Genomic DNA, 21,189 nt, shown 5'->3' on the forward strand with positions numbered 1-21,189 from the left:
CTGTAATGTCTGCCTTTCAAGCCTCACTGGTGTTGCCTTTGAAGTCAATGTGAATTTTGCTGTTGACCTCAGCCGGAATGAGATCAACAGGAACAAGCCCTTAGGTAAATATGCCCAGACACATTAATCAAAGGTGTGTTTGTTTCCTTAATGACTTATTGGACCCAGCAGAAGGAAGGATTTTAGATTGTTTCAATTGAGTTAGAATGGCCTTAAGAGTGCAGTTATAAAAGCCAGACTTTAAAGATATTTTGTAGTTGTCTAAGTAGACGATATGTGTGTCTTGAATAGTTTGGTTTGAATGCAAAGGTCACCCCTGAGATGTGTGTGTCTTCTGGATTTCTCTTTTGTGACTGTTTTGGTCTCTGTGTTTCTGCGGTGTTCCAATTACCTTTCACAGCGCTGTTGATGCAGACACACTGAACCAGCTTTGTTTTGGCTGGAGGTGTAAAACAGTCTTAGCTAATTTTCTGACAGATTTTCGTCCATCTCTTTGCCAACCTAATCTCAAATCTCCCCATTTTTTGATATGCTACCAATCTACTGTGTGCATGACAGCATTAAGTCATGCCAAATGAGTGAAGCAGTGATCAAAATTTTTTTGCTAATATCTCATTGAGATCCAATTAGGCATTCTCACTTTTGGAAATTACCTGACATTTTAATAACAAAAACAGCAATTGAGATGCTTTAATAATGTGCATTTTTTACAGGAGAGAGAATTTATACTTGACCCTGACAAAGCATCAATTGTTAGTATATATTATGTGATATGGATGTTATAACACATGCACACACCCATACACAGATATTTGTTTAAACACACTACTACTGCAGATTTTTTATCCTTTTTAATGTATCTTTGCATCTAGGGAAATATAATGACCTTGAGGGAGGAAGAAACAAAAATGAAACCATGCTGAAAAACTTTTATCTTTTTATTATCGGTGCCTTTACATTAATACTGCTGTTTTGTGCTGAGAAAACCAATCTGTTACACATAAGGTAACTGTAATATACAACATAGAAATGCAGTCTAAGTTAATTACAACAAGGAGCTACAAAAAAATTTCGTAGGAAAGAAGTCACCTAACATTGCAACTGTGCTTGCAACAAATCACTCCCTTACTGCAGGACTATGCACATTGTGAATCATGGTTATTTACATGTTCCTTACAACTGTTAACAACAGAAGGGCTAAAATCAGTCTAAAAAGTTCCAGAACGTCACTATATACTGTACAATCCTCAAAAATAATTTATTACACTGTTTCTAAAAAAAGGTACTAGTTTTGTTCTGATTTCTTTTGCTTTCTGGTGTTTTCTGGAGTGCACAACATGTGCAAAATTTTACCTAACAGTCTAAAAACTCAAGAACTGAACTGCAAGTCACAATCACAGAGATGAAGTGGTGGAGTCCAGAACTTCCCTTCCGTTGCAGACGGTCGGTACGTACATACTAGCAGATGCTGAAAAAGAAAGAGGGGAAAATCAGCTCACTTCAGGGCGGCAAAAAAATTACAACATGTAGGTTTAGATTTTATGTTGATCTGGACCATCTCAACCAATTTAAACCAACATGCCCAATGAAAAGTCACTGTAAGTGACTGTGTCGGTGGTGAAGATGATGGAGGTTGTGTTTGCACCTCTACAAGGGAATTCAGATCTGAGGGTCAAGCATCCTCTGGAGGAACTTGATTTCTCTTTGGAGACCACTGAAGGAGCTTAAGGTGACCAAGCTTCTCCAACAAGTGTCTGAATAAAATACATTAAAGGGTTTTGGTGGTGTTTTATTTTTTTTTTTTTTGTGATTCTGGGCCACTGGGTCTCACGTTATAGCACTTTCCATGATAGTGGGAATTAACATAGCTAGGGTGGTGTGAAGATATTCCTGTAGAACAAAAAGCGAACCTTTGGATTTTTTGTGTTTTATTGGCAAGAAATGTGAAGGTCTGATGATCTGAGCTTTCACGTAATTGGAATGTACATTCCTGAAATAAAAGATATGCCTGCTTTAATCCAGGAGAGAATCCTTGTTTGCGTATTAGGACTGTATGTTGATCTGCTTTTTAATTAAAAAAAATCAAGAATCCTATCTATGTGTTGGAGGAATAAATTTTTTAATGACTGAATTTGAAAGCAGGATTATTTCTCACCTAACCCCAGAATATTTTCTGACCATAATATCCTTTCTTTCTTGGAGCTCTGGATCAAGATTCAATATGCATCCAGAGGTAAGGGCCAGATTCTGATGCCCTTGCCTACATTGCCTAATATTTTATTCAACAGGTTTTCATTGCTTCAGTGACATGACAACTGAACCTGAGTATCAGAATCTGTTTCTAATTGTATTTGTATTTTGACTGTAGGATATATTACTATTCTGCTAAAGTGGTGTGGATTTTAATTTAAAAGCAAGCTGGTTTGTCTGTCTTTGTTAAAATTATCCATTGGGAATCAGGAATGTGTTTTCAGATACTCTGTGACATCTCTGCTTATGGCAGCATAAAGCTGTTTTTTGAAAGCTACATTAGGTTAATGATAACAGTGACCCAGAGAAATGTGATGCCTTCATCAAAGAAAACACCCGGCAAGCAATGACTTGGTAAACTCAATCATCCAGCGTAAAAAGCAATTTATGCAGCTGACAAGGGCATGCTCAGTCTTCCAAAACTGGTGCTGGCTACACTCTCAATTGCAGACTGGTTCTCCAAAGGTGCTCAGCATCATTTTCAGAACATATCATTCTTTCTTCAAATCAGCTACTATTTCTAATTTGTTCATTGACTGAATAAAGATTTCATGGAAAACAGAACTGCTTTAACAAGAGAAATTGAAAGTCACATATTGGACCACTCTTCTCAGAGGGCAGGACATATTCCTGATAAACAGGAGAGCCAAGAACGAGCCCCTCCTTTGAATGAGGTAGATGGATTTTGATGTCTCACAACCTGGGTATGTGTTTTAAGTCACATATATGGAAGTAATCATTTGTACGTAAAAGGGCATAGGGCATCATGCTTATGATTTCGTGAAAATTAACCATCAGGTTTTGTATTCAGTTTTTAACTGGGTATAATATGGCAGCACACTGTCCTGAAATTTTTATTATTGTTGTTATTTTTATTTCTACTTATTGTTGGCAAATAGAAAAATCAGTGCTGCTTAGGAGACCTGGTTCAAATTCCTGTTCCACTGCAAGTATGACTACAGGCAAAAGCATTTTGTTTCTGTAAACATCAGTCACTTACCCAGATATTTTTTAGCTTCAGGGTTTTTTTGAAGTCCAACATAGTGAAGAGCATGAATAGCTGAAATACTATGGTAAATGGACAGAGAAATATGGTGGTAGGTGAGAAACAAATGGCCTAGTGTTTTCAGTTCTCAGGTTTTCTCCACAGCACGTACCTCTCTTGTAGTGCTGGGAGGCAGATATTAACTCTGCAGGGTGGAGTAAAGTGTTCACACTGAGTATTCAGCTCTCTCAGACTGAACAAAAGATCTTACTTTCCCTAGAACCTCTGCAATATTAATCGCTGGCCCTGCAGGGTTCTGAGTTTCACATAATGTATTACAGCAGCAGCCAAGGGGTTTCCTGAAATACTGCTGGACCTGCAAGAGATGCTTCATCTCCACTTCACCTTGTGTTGGGGCCAAGGAAAAATGTGCGACATGACCAGAAGTCTTGATTTGGCTTCAATCCATGCTTTTGACATTCTCTTTCCTGGATGTCCCTCATTTTGCTTGGATAATACAAAGCAAAGAACCAGAGGTAAAATGCAAGAGCCCAGAACTGCCATCGGCACCTTGCAGCACATCTGCATAGTCAGGAACAGGCAGATTCCAACTTGCTGTCTCTGTGCCACTTCCTCTGCTCATGCTCACAGATGGACAACTGTGAGTTAATAATGTATAAAAGCCATATATCAGGGCCATTTTGGAGCAAAGCCTGGGAAAATAAATTCTGAGAAAGAAAATTTACCAGCCTGGTTCCAAACTGTAGCTTCAATTCTTCTTCTGACCTCTGTGGAGGACACCTGGAGGAGCACAAGTCTGAGTGCTTCTCTCCATGTGGACATAACTTGGATGAATGACACCTTCTGGGTGTAAAAGCTCAGCCTGAATCATGCAGGTGCTTAAATGAGTCCTGAGCATCTCTGGGAAGTCTTATGAGTGCTGACCTCCGTCCTCATGGGAATACCTCTGCCCTGCCTGTAAAATGGGCCATAGGAAAACTGGGGAGCATTCCTATGGGGGAAAACACTTCAAGGGAAGTAGAGCTTATGTAGCACTCTGTCAAAAGAGAGTTTTAAATTCAAATAATATGGATATATGAATTTCAAAACATGTAATGTATCCAGGTACACATATATCCTGCCTCTCTTTAGCTAAAATCTATATTGTTTTTTAGTTTAGACTTCAGCTGTCAAAATGATAAAAGCTTGGTGCCTCTAAAACAAGTTTCCTTGCTTAGCAGTCAAGTATTGTCCTCTACGTGCTTTCTGCAGAGCATGCAGCAAAGATGAGGAGCTATATCCAGATGACTACCTGATGTTCTTAGTTTAGCTCTTACAACCACTACCACACCACAGCTCATCTGGTTGACCACTGACTTGGGCCCTTCCTCCACTGCTCAGTTTAGGGATGTAATTACAACACGCATTTAGAGCAAACAACACTACCCAGGAGCTTCGTGTCACTTACCTTTTCTCATAGTGTTTGACCAGATCTCATGTTTCAAGAACTGTGTTAGAAACTATGGGTCACCTGCTGCTCATGACCCACTATGCTCATGGCATTAATGACTGATGGAGTGAAGAGGTGGTGGTAGCCCTGAGATGCAGTGGAGATAGGACGCGTGGAGGTAGGAAACACACTGCTCATCTAAGCAGCTTGGATACTCCTGTTCTCTAAAGCTCTGATAATGAACAACAACTGGCTTTTAAGATGTTGCTGTTACTAGAATGCCCTGGAGCTAATTTTGATCAGTCTCAGACGAAGCAGTTGCTGACTGACGAAAACACCATCAAGACCAAAATAAAAAGAAGCTGACAGCCCCAGGACTGATGAGAGGAATATTTTAGACATGGATTAGAATCAATTTGTATGCCAACATTTCTTTGAGGTTTATGAATAACTAAACGGTTAAAAGAAAAATTATTTAAAGTCATTTACAGATAAATAGAGGTGAGTAAGGAAAAATTTTCCATCTTAAAAATATCGGTAATATGATAGAAAATGAATTCCCAGTGTTATTTTCCCCAAGTAATTGTCCTATATGGAAACTATAGGACTTTTTCCATTGTATGTGATGGACCTTTTCATCCTACTTTCAGGTGCATGTCTTGCCATGGTCCAAAAAAAACAAGAAAGACAAGCAGCCTTTATTCAGCTAGGTGTAAGCCAGAAAAGTAAATGACTGCAGCCACCTTTCTAAACAATGAAGTAGTAAGAGATCTTAAGTCTGGATTTTTATGCTTTCCTTAATGTCTTAAAGCTCTTCACAAATCTGAAGAGTAGGCTTTTAGTGTAAAGATGTGCACTCAGAATGTCTTTCAGTTGTATGCGTTCTTGTGCACACACACTTATTATTCAGCTGCTATAATAAAAATATCAAATTCCAAAGTACAATCCCGTACAAAAGTATCCAAGAATCAAAATGGTTTCTGACTAAACTTATTCCATCCTATGATAGAATTAAAAAGCTAGGAAAGACCACTTATACAAAATTCATAAGGGTTGAAAATAATCTCATGGAATTTACCATTTCATCAAGAGACCAAATCTCTAGAGGTTATTTGGAATCCAGTGGTTTTGCAAATCCATCCTTGTTGGGAGCACTCAGCACTTCAGGCACCTGGGGCCATCGAATTTCTATTGGTTTAAGTTTTCCAAAACAGCAAAGAGATTTTCGTCTCTGGTGTCAGGGCTGGATGCCACCCTGACTCTGATGAGATGGGGGACATGTAGAGCCACATGGCTGCTTTCTTGTGAAGGGACCCCCGGTATTCGTGACACAGTATGGTTTGGGATGGGAGAGTCAGGGGTGGCTGGGATGCATTTTCCTCCTTATCCCTGCCAATGTCATACACGGCAGGGTCCCAAGTTCCTTTCAGGTTCTGTCTAAAGTGCCAAAGGCTTCTAGCCAATTTTAAAATTTAGGATTTACTCAAAAAGCTGAGGTGAGGTTAGTGTGACCTTGCTGGCAAGCCTTGCTCTGTGTCTTCCCTTTCCTCTGTTTTTCGTTCCTTGCCCCTTTCTAGTTGTAGTGTGCTTTTTCAATTAACTTCCCAGGTTAGACATGCTGTCTGCAAAGCTCTGTGAACAAGCTGCTGTGTGCTCCCATCCTTGACTAGTTAAGCTTGACAATGAAAAAAAACAAAACATACAGGTGACCTATTTTTTTTTGTTGTTGTTGTTAAATAAAAAAAAAAATCTCTAAGCAACTCACCCAGAAAAGGAACAATAGCCTCAAATCAAAATCAGAGATGTGAATCTGCTTGTGATGAAAAGACTGAAGAGGAAGGAAAGGAAGGAGCAGAGCAGATGAACTGTACTTGCAACAGAGCACTGATTGCTTCTCCTGGCTGTGGCAATTATAAAGGGTATTACACACACTCCACATACAGATACAATTGATGGCATCTCTTGTGTGCATTTGCTGCAGGCTTGGAGACTTTCCTTATAATGCAGGCGATAAGAACCACTGAGGGCATGCTGCATTGTGGCCCAGGTCCTGCTGGTGTGTCATTTTGACAGGAATACTCCAGGGCAATCTGTTTCTGTCACTGTGCAAGAGTGACAGTGAGTAATGGGCTCTACTTGCTTTGTGCAGCAAGATTGAGTCAGGGCCCACCAAAAGCTTTCTGCTGACTTCAGGGAGCTTCAGAGTGGGCTCTGAGCTGATTCTGGGAGGAGAGGGATGAGTTTTTCTCTCCAGACACAAATGAAGTGATACTACCACAGGGTATGTAGCCTGACCTATAAATGTCTTTCTGTTGCTGGTAAACCCACCATCTTTATCCAAACTCACCATGACCCCACATCCTTATAGAAAGGTAGCAGTTTTGTTACTTACACTGGGAGTAAGTGGTCCCGGTCCCACTGACGCTGAACCTATTGAGATGGAGTCTGTGAGTGACCACGTTCTTCTGGGGCTGGAAGAGGATGATGTGCACCTTGGGCGCGAACAAGCAGCCCAGCACAACAAAGCCGCTCAGACTCACAGAGATGCACATGGTGGTGGTTTGCACCTAGGAGAGAGTGGGCGCAAAGTGCGGTGTTTCAGTATGGAAAGCTCTGAAATGCAGAATATTAGAAGCATTATCATACAATAGTAGGAACCAGAGTCCTGGGGGTTTGCACTGGTACAGGCTGGCTTGAACATCTCTCGCATCCTTATCTTCCACAATCTTAAAATCATACGAGTGAGGTGCATGGTGCTGGTGGTTCCCCATGTCTGCATATCAGGGGGAGCTCGACTGAGTATATTCTCCTCAGTTTAGTGAATAAAGAGTAGTTCTGCTCTCTTTCTCTTGTCCTCCACGTCCTTGATTCCTAAATTGACCAGGAAGTTCTCTGTAATGCCTGTCACACAACAACTGGGCAAAGCTGGCTGCCGTGAAACCAGCTTGCACTCACCATACATAATGTGGGGTTATGTTATATGCCTCATGCAAAGCATCTATTTGAAAATCAGTTTAGACTCCAGCCTCAATCCTAATCAGAAAACTTCAACAATCCCTGTCAGGAACATAAGTGTGATTTGGAATAAACATAAGAGCTGGGTCTGAAAGGTGTTCTGACTTTCAGACAGAAGTTTATGGGCTGCGAAATGAACTGTTTATAAGGCTGCAGAATTTTAGAGTAGTTGCCTTCGGGGATTTGTTAGTGCAACTTTGCTGACACTGTCTTTCTTTGTGTTCAATGGTAAACATGGTGCCAGTTTACTGCCTCATTTTCAGTTTATATTATTTTCTTCCAAGCAGATTCCTTAATTGAGTTGTTGACTTAAACTCCCCTAAACTCTACTGCTTAATTTGAATGATTGTACATCCACGGCTCGTTTTTCCTTAGTTACACTCCTGCAGTCCTTGGAGATTAGCCTTCTTCCATGGGAATGCTCCTCATATCTCCCTGTCAGAAATAATTGGTGCAAAATGAAAAATAGAGTAGGGAATGGACTTTGTTGCTTAATATGTATACTGAGCACCAAGTGCTTTGTCAGCAGTGGGTATAACTAATGTGATCATATAATTAATAATCACTCTTTACCCAAGGTAGATTTAGCAAGAACTGTCAAAACGTGCTCAGCTCTCACAAGATGAGTGATCATGGAAGACCCTACAGTGGCAGCATGAGAAAGGGATATCTTAATGTTTCCAGCTGTACTTTCTCCTTCACCTCTCTTCATTTTTTTCCACAGGGCTCTGCAGTCTGTTCTGTGTGGGTCTTGAAGTGGACACTGTACAGGTAAAACAGGACTGGGAGTTTTCTTATGAAACAAGAATTAATGAAGGTAGTAGTTTCTAGGTAAGTTCTCTTCACTAATAGAGCAAATCTCTCCCCACCTTGCTCAATCAATTAGATGATTTGGGTTAAAAATCGCCCCATTCCACAGGGTTCCTTTTAACCCGGGTCAGCTCAGTATTTCAGTGTGTAACCTGGCCTCACAGACACTGGTGTGCTGGCAGAACAGGTGCAATCCTGATAGACCAGGCAGGAATGACTGACAAGTCATTCCTTGAGCCAGAATTATCCCTAAAGAAAATGCAGGGAGAAGCTGTCTAAACAGTAGGAGCTTTTGACACCTGATTTTGTTATAACCAGTTTAGTACCAATGCTTGCCCCTTTCTGTGTTAGTGCTGCATTTCCTAAGGTTTTGTCTAAGGTGATCAGATTGAAAATTCCCTTAAATGTGCTAGATATTGGGGCTGCTGTGAATTTATGTTATGTGCATTTATGCAGTCATAGCAAGTTTCATTATATCTTTGATTTTGAAATCAATGTGGAGCCCTGCATGAAAATCAATGGCATCAGAGAAATCTATATTTACCACCAGCTCTCCTTTACATTTTTGACAGCACGCCTAGCAGAGTCAGCCACTAAACACAGCAGTTTGCGCAGCAGTTTCTGGCCACTGCTTTGGCATCTTCTAGACCTTCTGGAAACAACTTCTGGGATCACTGGAGGACTCTTGGGAACACTTTGGGGAATGTCAGGGTGCAAAATTGATACAGGAATCTGTGAGTTCTGACAACCTCCAGCAACTCCTTGGGAGCTCTGTCAGCTGTCCTGGGCCAGCTTGGAGCTCTGTCTAAACTGGCTCTTGGTTAGGTAAGGTTGAGCACTCAGAGGGAAGAACCCTCTGTAGGTGCTGGGCAGCTAACAGGTGCAGCAGCAAGCAGAAATGTGCACAGAAGAGGATTAGAGATGCTGCCGAAGGCTATTTTTGTGTGTGCAGAGGAGCGGAGGTGCCACAGGGAATGGTCCCCAGTGCCCACAGAGCCAGCTGTCCCTGGCATATTGGGATTAGCACAGGTTGATTCAGAATCAACATGTAATGCTGCATAGAAATTAAATTTGGGGTTTTCAAAGGAACCCCAGAAGTGTAGAGATCCAGGATGGGATTTTCAAAAAGCTTCTGACTTGTCATTTAAGGATCCAAAAAGGTTAAAATCATTTTCTGTCAGTTTGGTAGAACTTGAGGTGGCTTATTTGGAACCTTGTATTTAAATTAAATGGCTATGGGTGGTTTCAAAAAATCTCACTCAGGAGATAAAACTGAAAAATGCAATCAAGTCATGTTTTTCTTGACCTTTATTGTCTGTGCTGCCCACTCATGTGACTGTCTGCACTGATATTACCCTCCTTCTGTGTCTATGTTCCCAACTACTTCGGGTGTCCAGAGCTGTTCCCCAGTGCCTTCCTTAAATTTTTCCTTAATTAGTTTCAATCCTTTGCTCTCCATCCTAACTTCTCCTGAGACTGAATAATCTTCCTCTCTTTTTGTTGCCTTGAATTTATTTATAGTCTGTGATGACGTCTCTCTGGGTTTACTCTTGTCTAGACTAAATATATTTAGCTCTTTTACTGTCACTCTGTGTGTCTTACTGCATTGTTTGTTATCTATCCTGGCTCTCTCAAGATTTTCAGTACCTTTCCTAGGCTGAGAAAAATAGTACTAAATATACTGTTCCAGGGTGGTCTCACCAAAAGTAAGTTAAGTGACATTACTAGCTCCGCAGTTTTACATGCTGTTTCATACTACTGGTAATAATACCACCCTAAGCTAATCTACCTTTCTTCTGGGCAGAAAGTTGAATTAATTCACTGCAAACTGCTGCAAGGGCCGACTCCAGCACTCACTTCGCACATCATAATAACTGTGAGATTTCCAGTGGAGCAGAGCTGAATCTTTTCCTGAGACAATTTCCTTCTGTCCAAAAATATGATTTTATTGAACTTGAAGTTTCGCAACACTATGTGACAATTTAAACGATTTAATGTTTTTTTGAAGTTGTTTGTGAAGGCTGACCGATATTTTCTGCTCAGTGAGATATGTGTTTTGTATGTGTTTTATCTCCTCCAAAGAATAAAATGTTCTATATTCAAGCATAACATTTGTTGATTTTTTTAAAGAACCCTGTTTCATAGGAAATTTTGAAATAATGTCCCTATCTTTTTTATTTGGAACAAAATACTATGCTTAGACAGCAGATTCTTTTGCAGAAGGGAATTGGTTGGTTCAGTTTTTAATTTTAGAGCCCACCTCCACCACATAACTCATTATGACTCATTCTAGCTCATGATCTACCAGGTTTTTCTTTTAGGACAACTTCACATACTTATGTACCAATATGAAACCATACACTATGCCTCTATCACAATCTGACTGATAGTGCTAATCTCTTCCACATCCAACTGTACATGCTCAATTTGAAATGAAGGCATCTTTCTTAGAAATAAGCTAAAATTTGGTAATGTGCTTAGGTGGACATTAACATTGAAACAGAACTTGTTTGTGAGGGATCCAGGGGACAAAAGAAGTGAAAGAAGCTATAAGTGAATGACGACACGGCCCTCTAAAGTGATGCACATGATTTATGAAAACAGATATCCAAAGACTTACTCTGTAGTCACTGGATGTCACATAAAATATGGGGAGAAAGGCCAGCCAAATGATGCACGTTGTGTACATTGTGAAACCGATAAACTTGGCTTCGTTGAAGTTCTCTGGACATTTCCTTGTTTTGAAGGCATATACAGTACATAAGACTACGAGGATTACATCATACGTTAAGGAGATTAACATACTGGAATCTTTGACATTGCATTTCAATATGACAGTCTCTCTCTTCTCAGGAAGAGTGTACCGCCTGGTGCCAGGGGCCTCCAAGATAAGCCACACGGACACCACCACAATCTGTACCAAAATGAGACTCAGGCAGATGAAGACCTGAGAGCTGGGGCTGATGAACTTTGGCCTTTGAGCACCGTTCTTCACACCATCAAATATTCTGGCTATGCAGTTTGTTTTTGTCAGAAGAGCAGAGTAGCAGACAGCAAAGGAACTTCCCAGCCCCAAACGACGCAGGGTGCAGATAGCTGGAGAAGGCTTGGCTATGAAGAAGAAAGTCATGCTGTAAGACAGGAAGACCCCAAAAAGCAATATGTAGCACAGTTCACGGCCAGAGGCTTTAACCAGGGGGGTATTGTTGTGCTTGATGAACACTGCAATGACCATAAAAGTACAAATAAAGCCTAGGCATGCAATGGTAACAGGACCTATTGCCCAAGCATCTTCCCACTTGATGTAGTCTTCTGGCAGGTCATAACAGCCAGTCAGGTCAGCCGTAGGCCATTTTCCAGGCCCACAGTCTGCACAGGTAAATTCATCAGCCAGGTACTCATAGGTTTCACAGGGAATACAAATCCAGCAGCAGACATCTCCTGGTTGCATATTCTTCATCTCATTAGGAGCACAGGGGTCGCTGCACTGGGAGACAGGGACAGAGCTCCTGGACCAGTGGATAGAGTCTACCTCAAGTGACAAGGTTTCTGCCCACTGACCGACCTTCACATAGGAGTATCTGTCTCCAGTGTACTGGAAATTGAACACGTTGTATCGTCCTATCCCATCTCCATAGGCATCAAATTTGACCATACTGTCTGCAGCGTTGGGAGGGTTGAATGGAGCTGTGAAAAAAAGACAAAAAAATAAATGTTATTATCAAAGCTGCAGGTGACTTTTTTCTTTCCTTTGGCAAGCACAGGCACCTGTGACTTGTAGAAACCAATTCAAGACCCAACAGGTAAGCCAAGAGGTCTTTGTCTGTCTCATTTTTGAACTCTGAAGAATCCAGATAATAGGATTCTATTTCACTTTACTGCATGAGATTTATTTATGAAAGTGGAAACTTATATTAGATTACCAATGTCCTTACTTATTTTGCCCTGGATACAAATGAGTTCTCCAGTTATTTCCCCCAGTATCCATAAGTGGTACCTTTCACATTTTCTCTTCAAAGAAAGAGGTGTCCTTCTAAATGAGACTCAGCATTATTTGGTGAAATTTGGCTGTAGTGATAAAAGGAAATTTAAATGTTTAGATCAATAAATGTCAGTTTTGAGGCCAACAGTGTGTAATGCAGTTGAATAGCAGATTCATTTTGAGGATAATGTATGAAGTCCTCAACAAATTCTTATCATGTCTTTTGCACTTCTCCCTGTGTTGTAGGATGTTTTGAATTCTTCCTATTTTGTTTCAATTTTAGCAGTTTCTGATATTTCTTGTCTGGTCTGAGGTTGCCAACATGGGATGCTTTAGTCCTGTATCTTGTTTCAGGAATAGATGAAAAAGTCACAAACTGGATATATGACCTTCTGTGGAATCAATATTGTAACACTTCCAACCGGTAAGCTCTGGAGAGTTTTTGTTTTCCCTCCAGCTGAGTCTCATGCAGGGAATGAAGAAATATTAAAAACGTTGGAGGAAATTGCATTTACCTTGTGATTTATTGGTCGTTCACTGTAGCATCAAAAGTGAACAGCTTCATAGGCAGGAAGCAAAAGGTGGTGTTTTTTTATTTTTTATTTTTTTATTATTATTATTTTTTGTTTTTTTTTTTCCATTGATGAGCAATAAAGGTGATTTCATTCCCCAGTGTCTTTGGTTACAGAAGTGGTTTCACTGTCATTGCTGGAGTAAATCCCTTTTCCTGCATCTATGCCCATGCTGTGCTTGAGCATGAGCAATACTGAATAAGGATGCAATATCTTCCTCTACTTCAACCTCCAGATACTTTGGATTTCTTGCAGTAGGTTTTTTTAGCTTCTATAAATCGCTGAGGTCAAATTCTTTCACCTTTATTCCTGTGGAGTGTTACCTTATTTTGCAATAATTACACTAGTGTCAGTAAAAAGGGCAGTGTTTTCATTGGCACAAAAGCCCTGATCGGAGGATTGATGCATAACTTGCACCTTCCCAGGTGCTCAACTTGGAGTGCATTTCTTTCACAACTTTATTCTTATCTCAGGGCAAGGTTGGAAGATAATATATGTCCAGCTATAGTTTCTTCTAGGTTTGAGCCAAGACTCTGCCCGTTCTTATCCTTGCCCTATCTTGAGCTTTACCACCTCACCTGTGTCAACTACGGTGGTGGACAGCCTTGGTTTGCAGGATTACGGACTAGGTCAGGGTAACCCAGCAATATGTAAAAGGATTTTTTAATCTTTTTATTGGGTGATGGCATCTAATTGCACTACTATCTAGCCCAACAAGACCTTTGAGTACACAAAAATTAAGGGCAGCATAATACTCCTCCAAATGGCCACTCCACCTGGAAATAACATGCTCTAAATTAAACAGGTAGCTAAATTCAAAATATAGGTCAACAAGAAGATTAAGCAGCTTCCCTTCCCTACCTCCTCCTCCTCATGCACAGGCATGCAAGCTCTCTCATGCAGGAGCAGCATTAAAATGCAATCATAATGCAGCACTTAACAGCTCCTCAATAATGTGTTGTCATTGCCCGTGTCTTATTTCATTATTCATAACACTTATGTAGATTGTAGAAGCTGTTAACACAGCAGCCCAGTTTTAAGAGCCAGTTTATTCACTTTGGTGTTATACAGGCCAGCTCCTGAGGTGCGCTGAGAGCCTGTGACTTCTGGTGGCACCACCGGAGCTGCAGGTAAGTGAGACAACCTGCAAAGTGATTGCACGGCTTAACTTCTGTCAGGTGTATAACTTTGGGTGCACGAGTACCCCAGTGCAAGCTACATGATGGTCAGAAGTATCAGCAATATTCAGGAGACACTTTCTGCTATGTAACATGTTTAACAACTTAGTTCTGCTGCAATATTTATCATTTAAATAGAGCAAAGTATCTGGCTTTGACTTGACAGGTAGGTCTAGGACGCAAAGAAGGTAATCACACATATAGTTAGTTTGAAGCTCATGCATACATTGCCTTCCATGGGGCAGTTCCCATGCCACAAATACAAAGAAAAGATTTCTGTAGGACAATATTTTATAAGTCAACCACAGCTTGTAGCTTGAAACATTCATTTTTAGTGGCTGCTGATAGAGGAAAATAAATTGCACTCCTTCAGATGGAGAAAATGAAATCATTTAACCAAACAATGATGTATTAAATTATAGAATGGTGAGACAAAGCCTACAAATAAGCCCACTGGGTGGCAGCAATTAACATACCCACTGATTACATATAAAATAACTAAGGCATTTTAATTGAAATTTATCAACACATACTAGATCCTGTAGAACTATTTCAAAAAAATCATGTTTTCAGAAAATATGATATAATAATAATAATAATAATAATAATAATAATAATAATAATAATAATATGCTTATAGGCAATAATATAGTATAAAAGTAGGACTTGATGTTCTAGCATAAAAAGAATTATTTTTATGTATTAAAAAATTATTTTCCCAGAGATGAAATATTAGACCATATAATAAGTCAATCTGACAATTTTTTCATAGTTAAATTTCAGTTTTATGAATAAACCTACAATCTTTATAACAGGCATTGCTGGCACATGTTTTTCAGAGTTGTAGACAAGCTGTTTTGGATTTGTCCTGTGGGAGATGGGAGACAAAACTCTCTGCATCTATCCATGCTGTTATCTAACAGGGGTCTGAATGACAATACAAACTTCATTTCCTTTGTGCGGCATCTTTGAATCTTCTTCTCTCTTTGCACTTCATGAAAATAATTATCCTTATGCAAAGCAGTTATCCAAGAGAAAATATTAAGGAAGTTATCAAGGTAAAAAGAATAATTAAAAGTGACTTAAAGAGAAACCAGTGATGCTTTGTGCTCCAGCTTGCAGCAGTTCAGCAATGAAGATGTGACATTTATGAGAACAGGAGGGACACTCAGGTACACAGAGCACAGAAGACAGAAACCTATGGAGCTGCAGTGCAGGCAGCCACTTCTGTCAGCTCACTGAAGAAATCCCATCATTGGAGAGGATCCCACTGTGTAACTGAAGAACAAGCTCCTTCAGTTTCACATAAGAGAGGAAAGACTGCCTAGTGTTACAACTGATCTAGTAGCAGATATGGATAAGAACATAAAACAACATCATAGCTTTTATACAGTCAGTTGTGTCATTTTGTTTCCACCTTCCTACAGTGGGATCGTCTTTTCCAGCAATCACAAAACTTGCAAGCATGTGCTCATGTGCTGTTAGAAGCAGATGAGTGGCTTCCATTTAGCAATCTTTATTATTTTTGGTGTTGGTGATGTACAGCTCTTGGTGACATGAAAGAGTTCAGAAAAAATGTTCTGAAGGGAGGGAATTTATTTTCTTATTGGTCAAAAATGTTGCTTTAAAGGATTGTGTGAGAAATCTTTTTTGAAATACTTCTGATTTCACACAGTGGCTCAGTTGGGTGAAAGCACTCCAGGATTTTTTAGCCATGAATGAGTAGATGAAGAAAACAAAGCAGGCTTAATCCTAATTAGGCACAGGGAAACTTTTAAGAGACAAAGAAGCCTTGGAAAATATGAGCATCATCTTAACTGGCTTGGAATCAGGTAGAGTTTTGTTTGCCAGCATCATTTTTGAGCCAGAAGGGATATTTTGCATAGTCTTGCTAATGTCTGGCACAGAGCTGACTGTATAGATGTTGTCTTACAGAAAATATCATCTGTAATGCTTCTTGGTAGGAATGATGACAGGTATGCCTACATTTGAGAACATACTTCATCTCCAATAAAACACGCATCTGTTCTTTGCTTGCAGATTGTATTCTTTCAAAACAAGGTACAGATCAGAAGCGCTAGCTAGGAGGCAATTCATTAATAACAAGGCTTGATGAAAGCTCGGCAGTTTTTCAGCTCGGCAGTTTGCAAAGCTGTGGGATTTCGTGCGGTTCAGAAAGAGATGTAAAAAGAGCTATTGTGTGCACCAAAGGCACCCTCTTCAACAGCTTGTTGACCCCAAAGACTTTCAGCCAACAAACTATAACGAGATCAGGATTAAAAAGAAATGGAAATGTAAAGAGGGAACAGGCTGGAGTTTCAGAAAAGTTGAGTAAAACCTCTTTAGTCTCACTAGATGGTGCTGCAAAAACTCTGAACTTCTTAAGACTGAAAAACAAGGCATTTGTTTTTACAACAGAAAAATATAGTTTTTTTAACACCCCCTACTCTTTCCTGTTATATATCCTGGGCAGTGCCTTATTAAAGCACTGTAAGGAAGAGTCTTGATAATAATATAACAACAGGATACGGAATATTTGTCCAACAGGCTCATCTGTGTGTATGATGCATTATCTTGAAAAGTATCACAAAAGACCCTGATAAGGCATATATCTTTTAATTTTCTTTTATTTTTTTATCTAGCTATGGTTTGTTGAGATCAAAGTAACTTATTTATTCTTGACTGAGCATTCAGACCCACTAAAGGAGACCTGATGCACTCAGTCTTGTCTTTATTTCAGCATAACAGAGCTGAATTCACACCTGATTGGCAGAAGGGACATTGAAATCTGGCAGTTTTAAAGTTAATATAGGGAATGCTCAGAGTGAGGTGTCACTAAACTGTACATCTCCACAATTATCAAATAATAGGCTTAAAATATCCGTTTTCACAGGGACAAGTAGTCACTTTTAACCTCTGCACCATAATTTCTGGATGTGTTTGGGTCATTTGCAGTGTTGCTTCTTCTCATTTGAGAAATTAATGGGGCTGATTAGTCCTCATCAAGTGTAATTTTCCCACCTGTGTCTACAGGTTTTACATTCATCTCTATAGTTCCTCTCTCAGGTTAGAAACTCACTTCTTGTAGGGAATTTTAACATATCATAGGCCTCCACAGCATTTGTAACAGAGACAGAAATGTTTCCCCAGGCCTAGTTGCAAATATCTATCACGCAGGTATCTGCACATGAGTTAGTTATTGTAATCTTCCGTCCTACAAAAGAAAATGGGCATTTCTGGGGTTCACCTTAGAGTAGGTATCTCGGGTAGCTCAGCTGAACCGTACCTGTTCTTTTCCTGCTGACCCTAATGAGAGGGAGTAGCTAAAACACATCTATGATACATGTATTGAAGTTAGGTGAGATGACTATCACCGATTTTTGGAACAGAAAGGCTCACAGCTGGAGTGCCAAGTGACAGCAACTCGTACAAGCTCTCAGCAATGTGTCTGAGAATGGGTGTCTATTGCCAGCTGTGTGCACCGGCTGCCGTCACCGCTGCGGAGGTTATCAGAGAGAACAGCCCAGCAGAAAAGTAACATGGACAAAATAAACTAAGAAGGATCCAAAAGATTAGAGGGATTAATTCAGCTTGTCATTCTCCTTAGCCTGACTGAAAGCAGAACTCTCTAGGAACTACCTTTCCTATGAAACACTTACCTTGAACACAATGTTTTACATTTTCAGGTGTGTGTTGTCCTCTTGCTTGTGTGGCCCTTGGGCTTATGCGGGAGAATGAACTAGATGCCAACATACAGCCCTTCATCAAGGAAATTATGAAATCACTTTTATTTTTAAAAGCAATTTAGGGAATTAGAAAGCAAATTTCTGATTCCTTAAAGGCTTTGGAGTTTGAGATGTGGAAGGCGAAAGACGCACAAATGTTTTACAGTCATTATATTTCTCCTTAAAAATGTAAAATATATCCCCTGAAATTAAGAACATTTATTGAAATTTGTTTGCCTTTGCCTTTTTTTTTTTTTGCATTAGTCCAACTTTAAAATAAATCAAGCATTCATGGAAAATCTTCCAAGGTGTTTTTCTTTTTTTTTTTTTTTTTTTTTAATAAGTCTGCTAGATTGATAATTGATATCAATGATTTGTGAGATTCCCACATAGCAATGCCTTTCAATTTGTACCACTCTTTTAATTTAAGATTATCCACTTTAGGAAATGGCTGGCAAAGGGCCAAAATGCATGCAAGGTAATTTATACTGGCAATCAACTTGCAATTACAGAGGAAATTACACCATGACTTTAAACTGCCTGTCTCCTCCCTCAGGCCAACTAGTTATTTTGTAAACAGAAGCAAGGGGAACCCAATCCCATTATAAAGAATTATGGTCACTGTTAGGGTGACAACACAAAAGCTCAGGAGCTGGAACTGTAAGTTCTGGGCTGGTCTTTGGTATCTCTTGAAGTGTTCAGGTCTGAGAAAAAAAAAAGCTTGCTGGTGACTGATCTGCCAATTGCTGAACATTAAAATTGCATTCAGAGCTTGAGATTTTGGTTGGAGCTTTCTGCCGATGATGGGCTTTTGAGTTTTATGTGTCCCATTTGGACTTTTGGGTGAGGAACGTTCTCTTTAAAGCTCAGTTCTGGGAACTGGTGCCATGCCTTACCCCTTTATTCTCAATACACCCAGGGTGCAGCTGAAAGAGGTTGAAACTGTGTTTTAATTTTGCTAAAATTGACTTTTGGACTAAGTGAGGAAATCACTTATATCACAAGGCATGAATCTTTCTCTTTTTGGAGGCACCATTCCATGATGTGCTAATTCCACCCCCAGATTGCATATAGTAGCTGATGGCTAAGAAAGTGTTGAATACCTAATGATAATTAGGTATTTCCTTCGGCCTGAAGGAAATATGAATAGATTCAGTTATTAAGATATTAAAGCAAGTTGGTTAAAGCACACTCTCCTCTGTGGGAACTTGAGGATTAGAGAGGTGTTTCCAGGAAGTGGTCTGAATAATTTAGTTAGTTTGTCCTTAGATATCAGGACCAAATGAACCATGAAATAGACCCTCTGTCTGTTATTTCGTAATTGACTTGATATGAAGACATGCCCAATCAGGTGGGCTGACATAAATTTAATTACTTATAATGCAATACTATTATTATTAGTAGTAATACTGTAGCTGTGACGATCTAAGATTAAAGAAATTTCAAGCCTATAAGAGTGACCATATTTTTTACTAGACTAGTCTATAGATGGAAGAAGCACACAAGCTTTCAGGCACAAGGTCACTTCATTAAGCCATCCGAAATATTGCTCAAGAAATTTGATCTTCAGTTATTTTGAAGGAAGAGCTTTGCTTGGAGTTCAGTATATCAGATTTTTATTTCCTTCTGGAAACACAATTTCACTTTGCAAACAACCACATTAGTATCCATTTGCAGAGCGACTGCTTTTGTTCGCTTCGTTAAAACTATATAGTTTAAAAATATAAGGTCTGATCAAGGTGCAAAACAAGATATGGCAAAGAGAAGTTATACCAAAAGCTTTTCTGTATTTTTTCCAGATATGTGGGCAGTCTAATAAATGTATTGTCTCTTCCTACAAATCTTATGACTCTATGCTATTTTTTTTTTGTTAAGAAGCTACTGAAAACTCTCAGCAATCACCCTGCAAATTGCTAATAATAAGGTAATTTGCAAAATGAAATTGTATTTCCAGCAGGAAAATAAAACCGTAAGTAGTAAATTCTAAGGAGAGCATCTTTTTGAAATAACTGAAGCTCAAATTTATTAAGCAGTTTGTGGAAAAAAAACAGTTGTAGATTCTTTCAGAGCTGAATTAAAGAAACAATGCTATGGTGAAACACCCATAAAAGCCTTTATAATCAGACATACTACACTGCTCGGTTATAGTATTTGGCATATCGGATATAATGTTGGTGGAAGACAAAGAAGACTTGGAGTTCAGCTGGAAATGTGAACGTTTTGCACATCTATGGTGTGAGATTCTGAAGTGGATCAGTTTTCTCTGTGGATATGACATATGCATGAAAAAAGTGGGGTGTATTTCTTTAACATAAACTTGATTAGAGTGGCTACATCAAGAGTGTAGATTTTGTACGGAGCTCCTATAGTCAGTGGAGAGAAACAGACACCTCCAAAATTGGGCTCTGGCCAAACCGAGTTGCCATCAGGAAGGCAGGTAGCTTCTTCCATCGATAGTTCTCCAGTTATTAGATCACCAAGTGAGTTGTGTAGAAGAAGATATGAAATCTGGCTGGCTTGAATTTTGAGAAATCATCAGACTGAGGCCCACCACACACATTAAATGTAACTCATCTCCCCTTGTAAAGGTTTGTGTCTGGATTTTCTTTTTACATGTAATAATGTGATGGCTGTAAATGCACATCTACTAAAATGACAGGTTAAGTCAGTATTTAACAGAGTATATCTCATGAATGACCAAATGCTGAGTCAGCCAATCTAGGGGTGAAAGTGGGCTACTCACAACAATGAATTTCAGTAAAAAGATAGTGAGATAAAGGATAACTCCTGGCTTTTAAGGTTATTCGTGCATACCACACACCAGCTGCAAAGGTAGCGTGTCACCGCTCCTTACATCATCAGTGTTCATTGGTGTGTGTTATCTTACAGCGTGCGAGCTGCATGTCCTATTAACACTTGCAAATTCTTCTGCTCTCAGGAAGAAAAGCTAAAGCTGAGAGCACAAAATCATTTTTGCTAATGTTTTGCTCCACTGAATCGGTTCAGCAACAGCAACAGCAATCACTGGACCTCAGGGGAAAATGTAAAAAGAAAATGTTGATTTATTTGCCTGTTTAATGGTGGAAGCAGAGACACATTGATAGGCTTACACTGATGAAGTGTTTCAGAGATCTGAAAAGGACATTAACAGCACTGCCTCAAGCCTTCATCTGACTTGAGATATTTTCTTCTCTAAAGACCCTTTAAAGATGGGCTTTTTAT

At 39.5% G+C, this 21,189-nt stretch overlaps 1 protein-coding gene across 1 annotated transcript in view; it reads right to left on the bottom strand.

Moving 5' to 3' along the window:
- Window positions 1–1,385: 1,385 nt before the first annotated feature.
- The window catches only part of GRM3 (glutamate metabotropic receptor 3), a gene marked incomplete at its 5' end in the record, with an annotated part of 45,182 nt that continues 25,378 nt past the window's right edge, over window positions 1,386–21,189 (bottom strand). Inside the window, 3 exon segments of the mRNA XM_082072275.1 lie at window positions 1,386–1,468; window positions 7,078–7,252; window positions 11,131–12,197. Of these exon segments, the coding sequence (XP_081928401.1) occupies window positions 1,395–1,468; window positions 7,078–7,252; window positions 11,131–12,197 (1,316 nt within the window). The 3' untranslated portion in view covers window positions 1,386–1,394.

The sequence above is a fragment of the Streptopelia decaocto genome (genome assembly GCF_964273445.1).
Source record: "Streptopelia decaocto genome assembly, chromosome: 1".
Taxonomy (NCBI): domain Eukaryota; kingdom Metazoa; phylum Chordata; class Aves; order Columbiformes; family Columbidae; genus Streptopelia; species Streptopelia decaocto.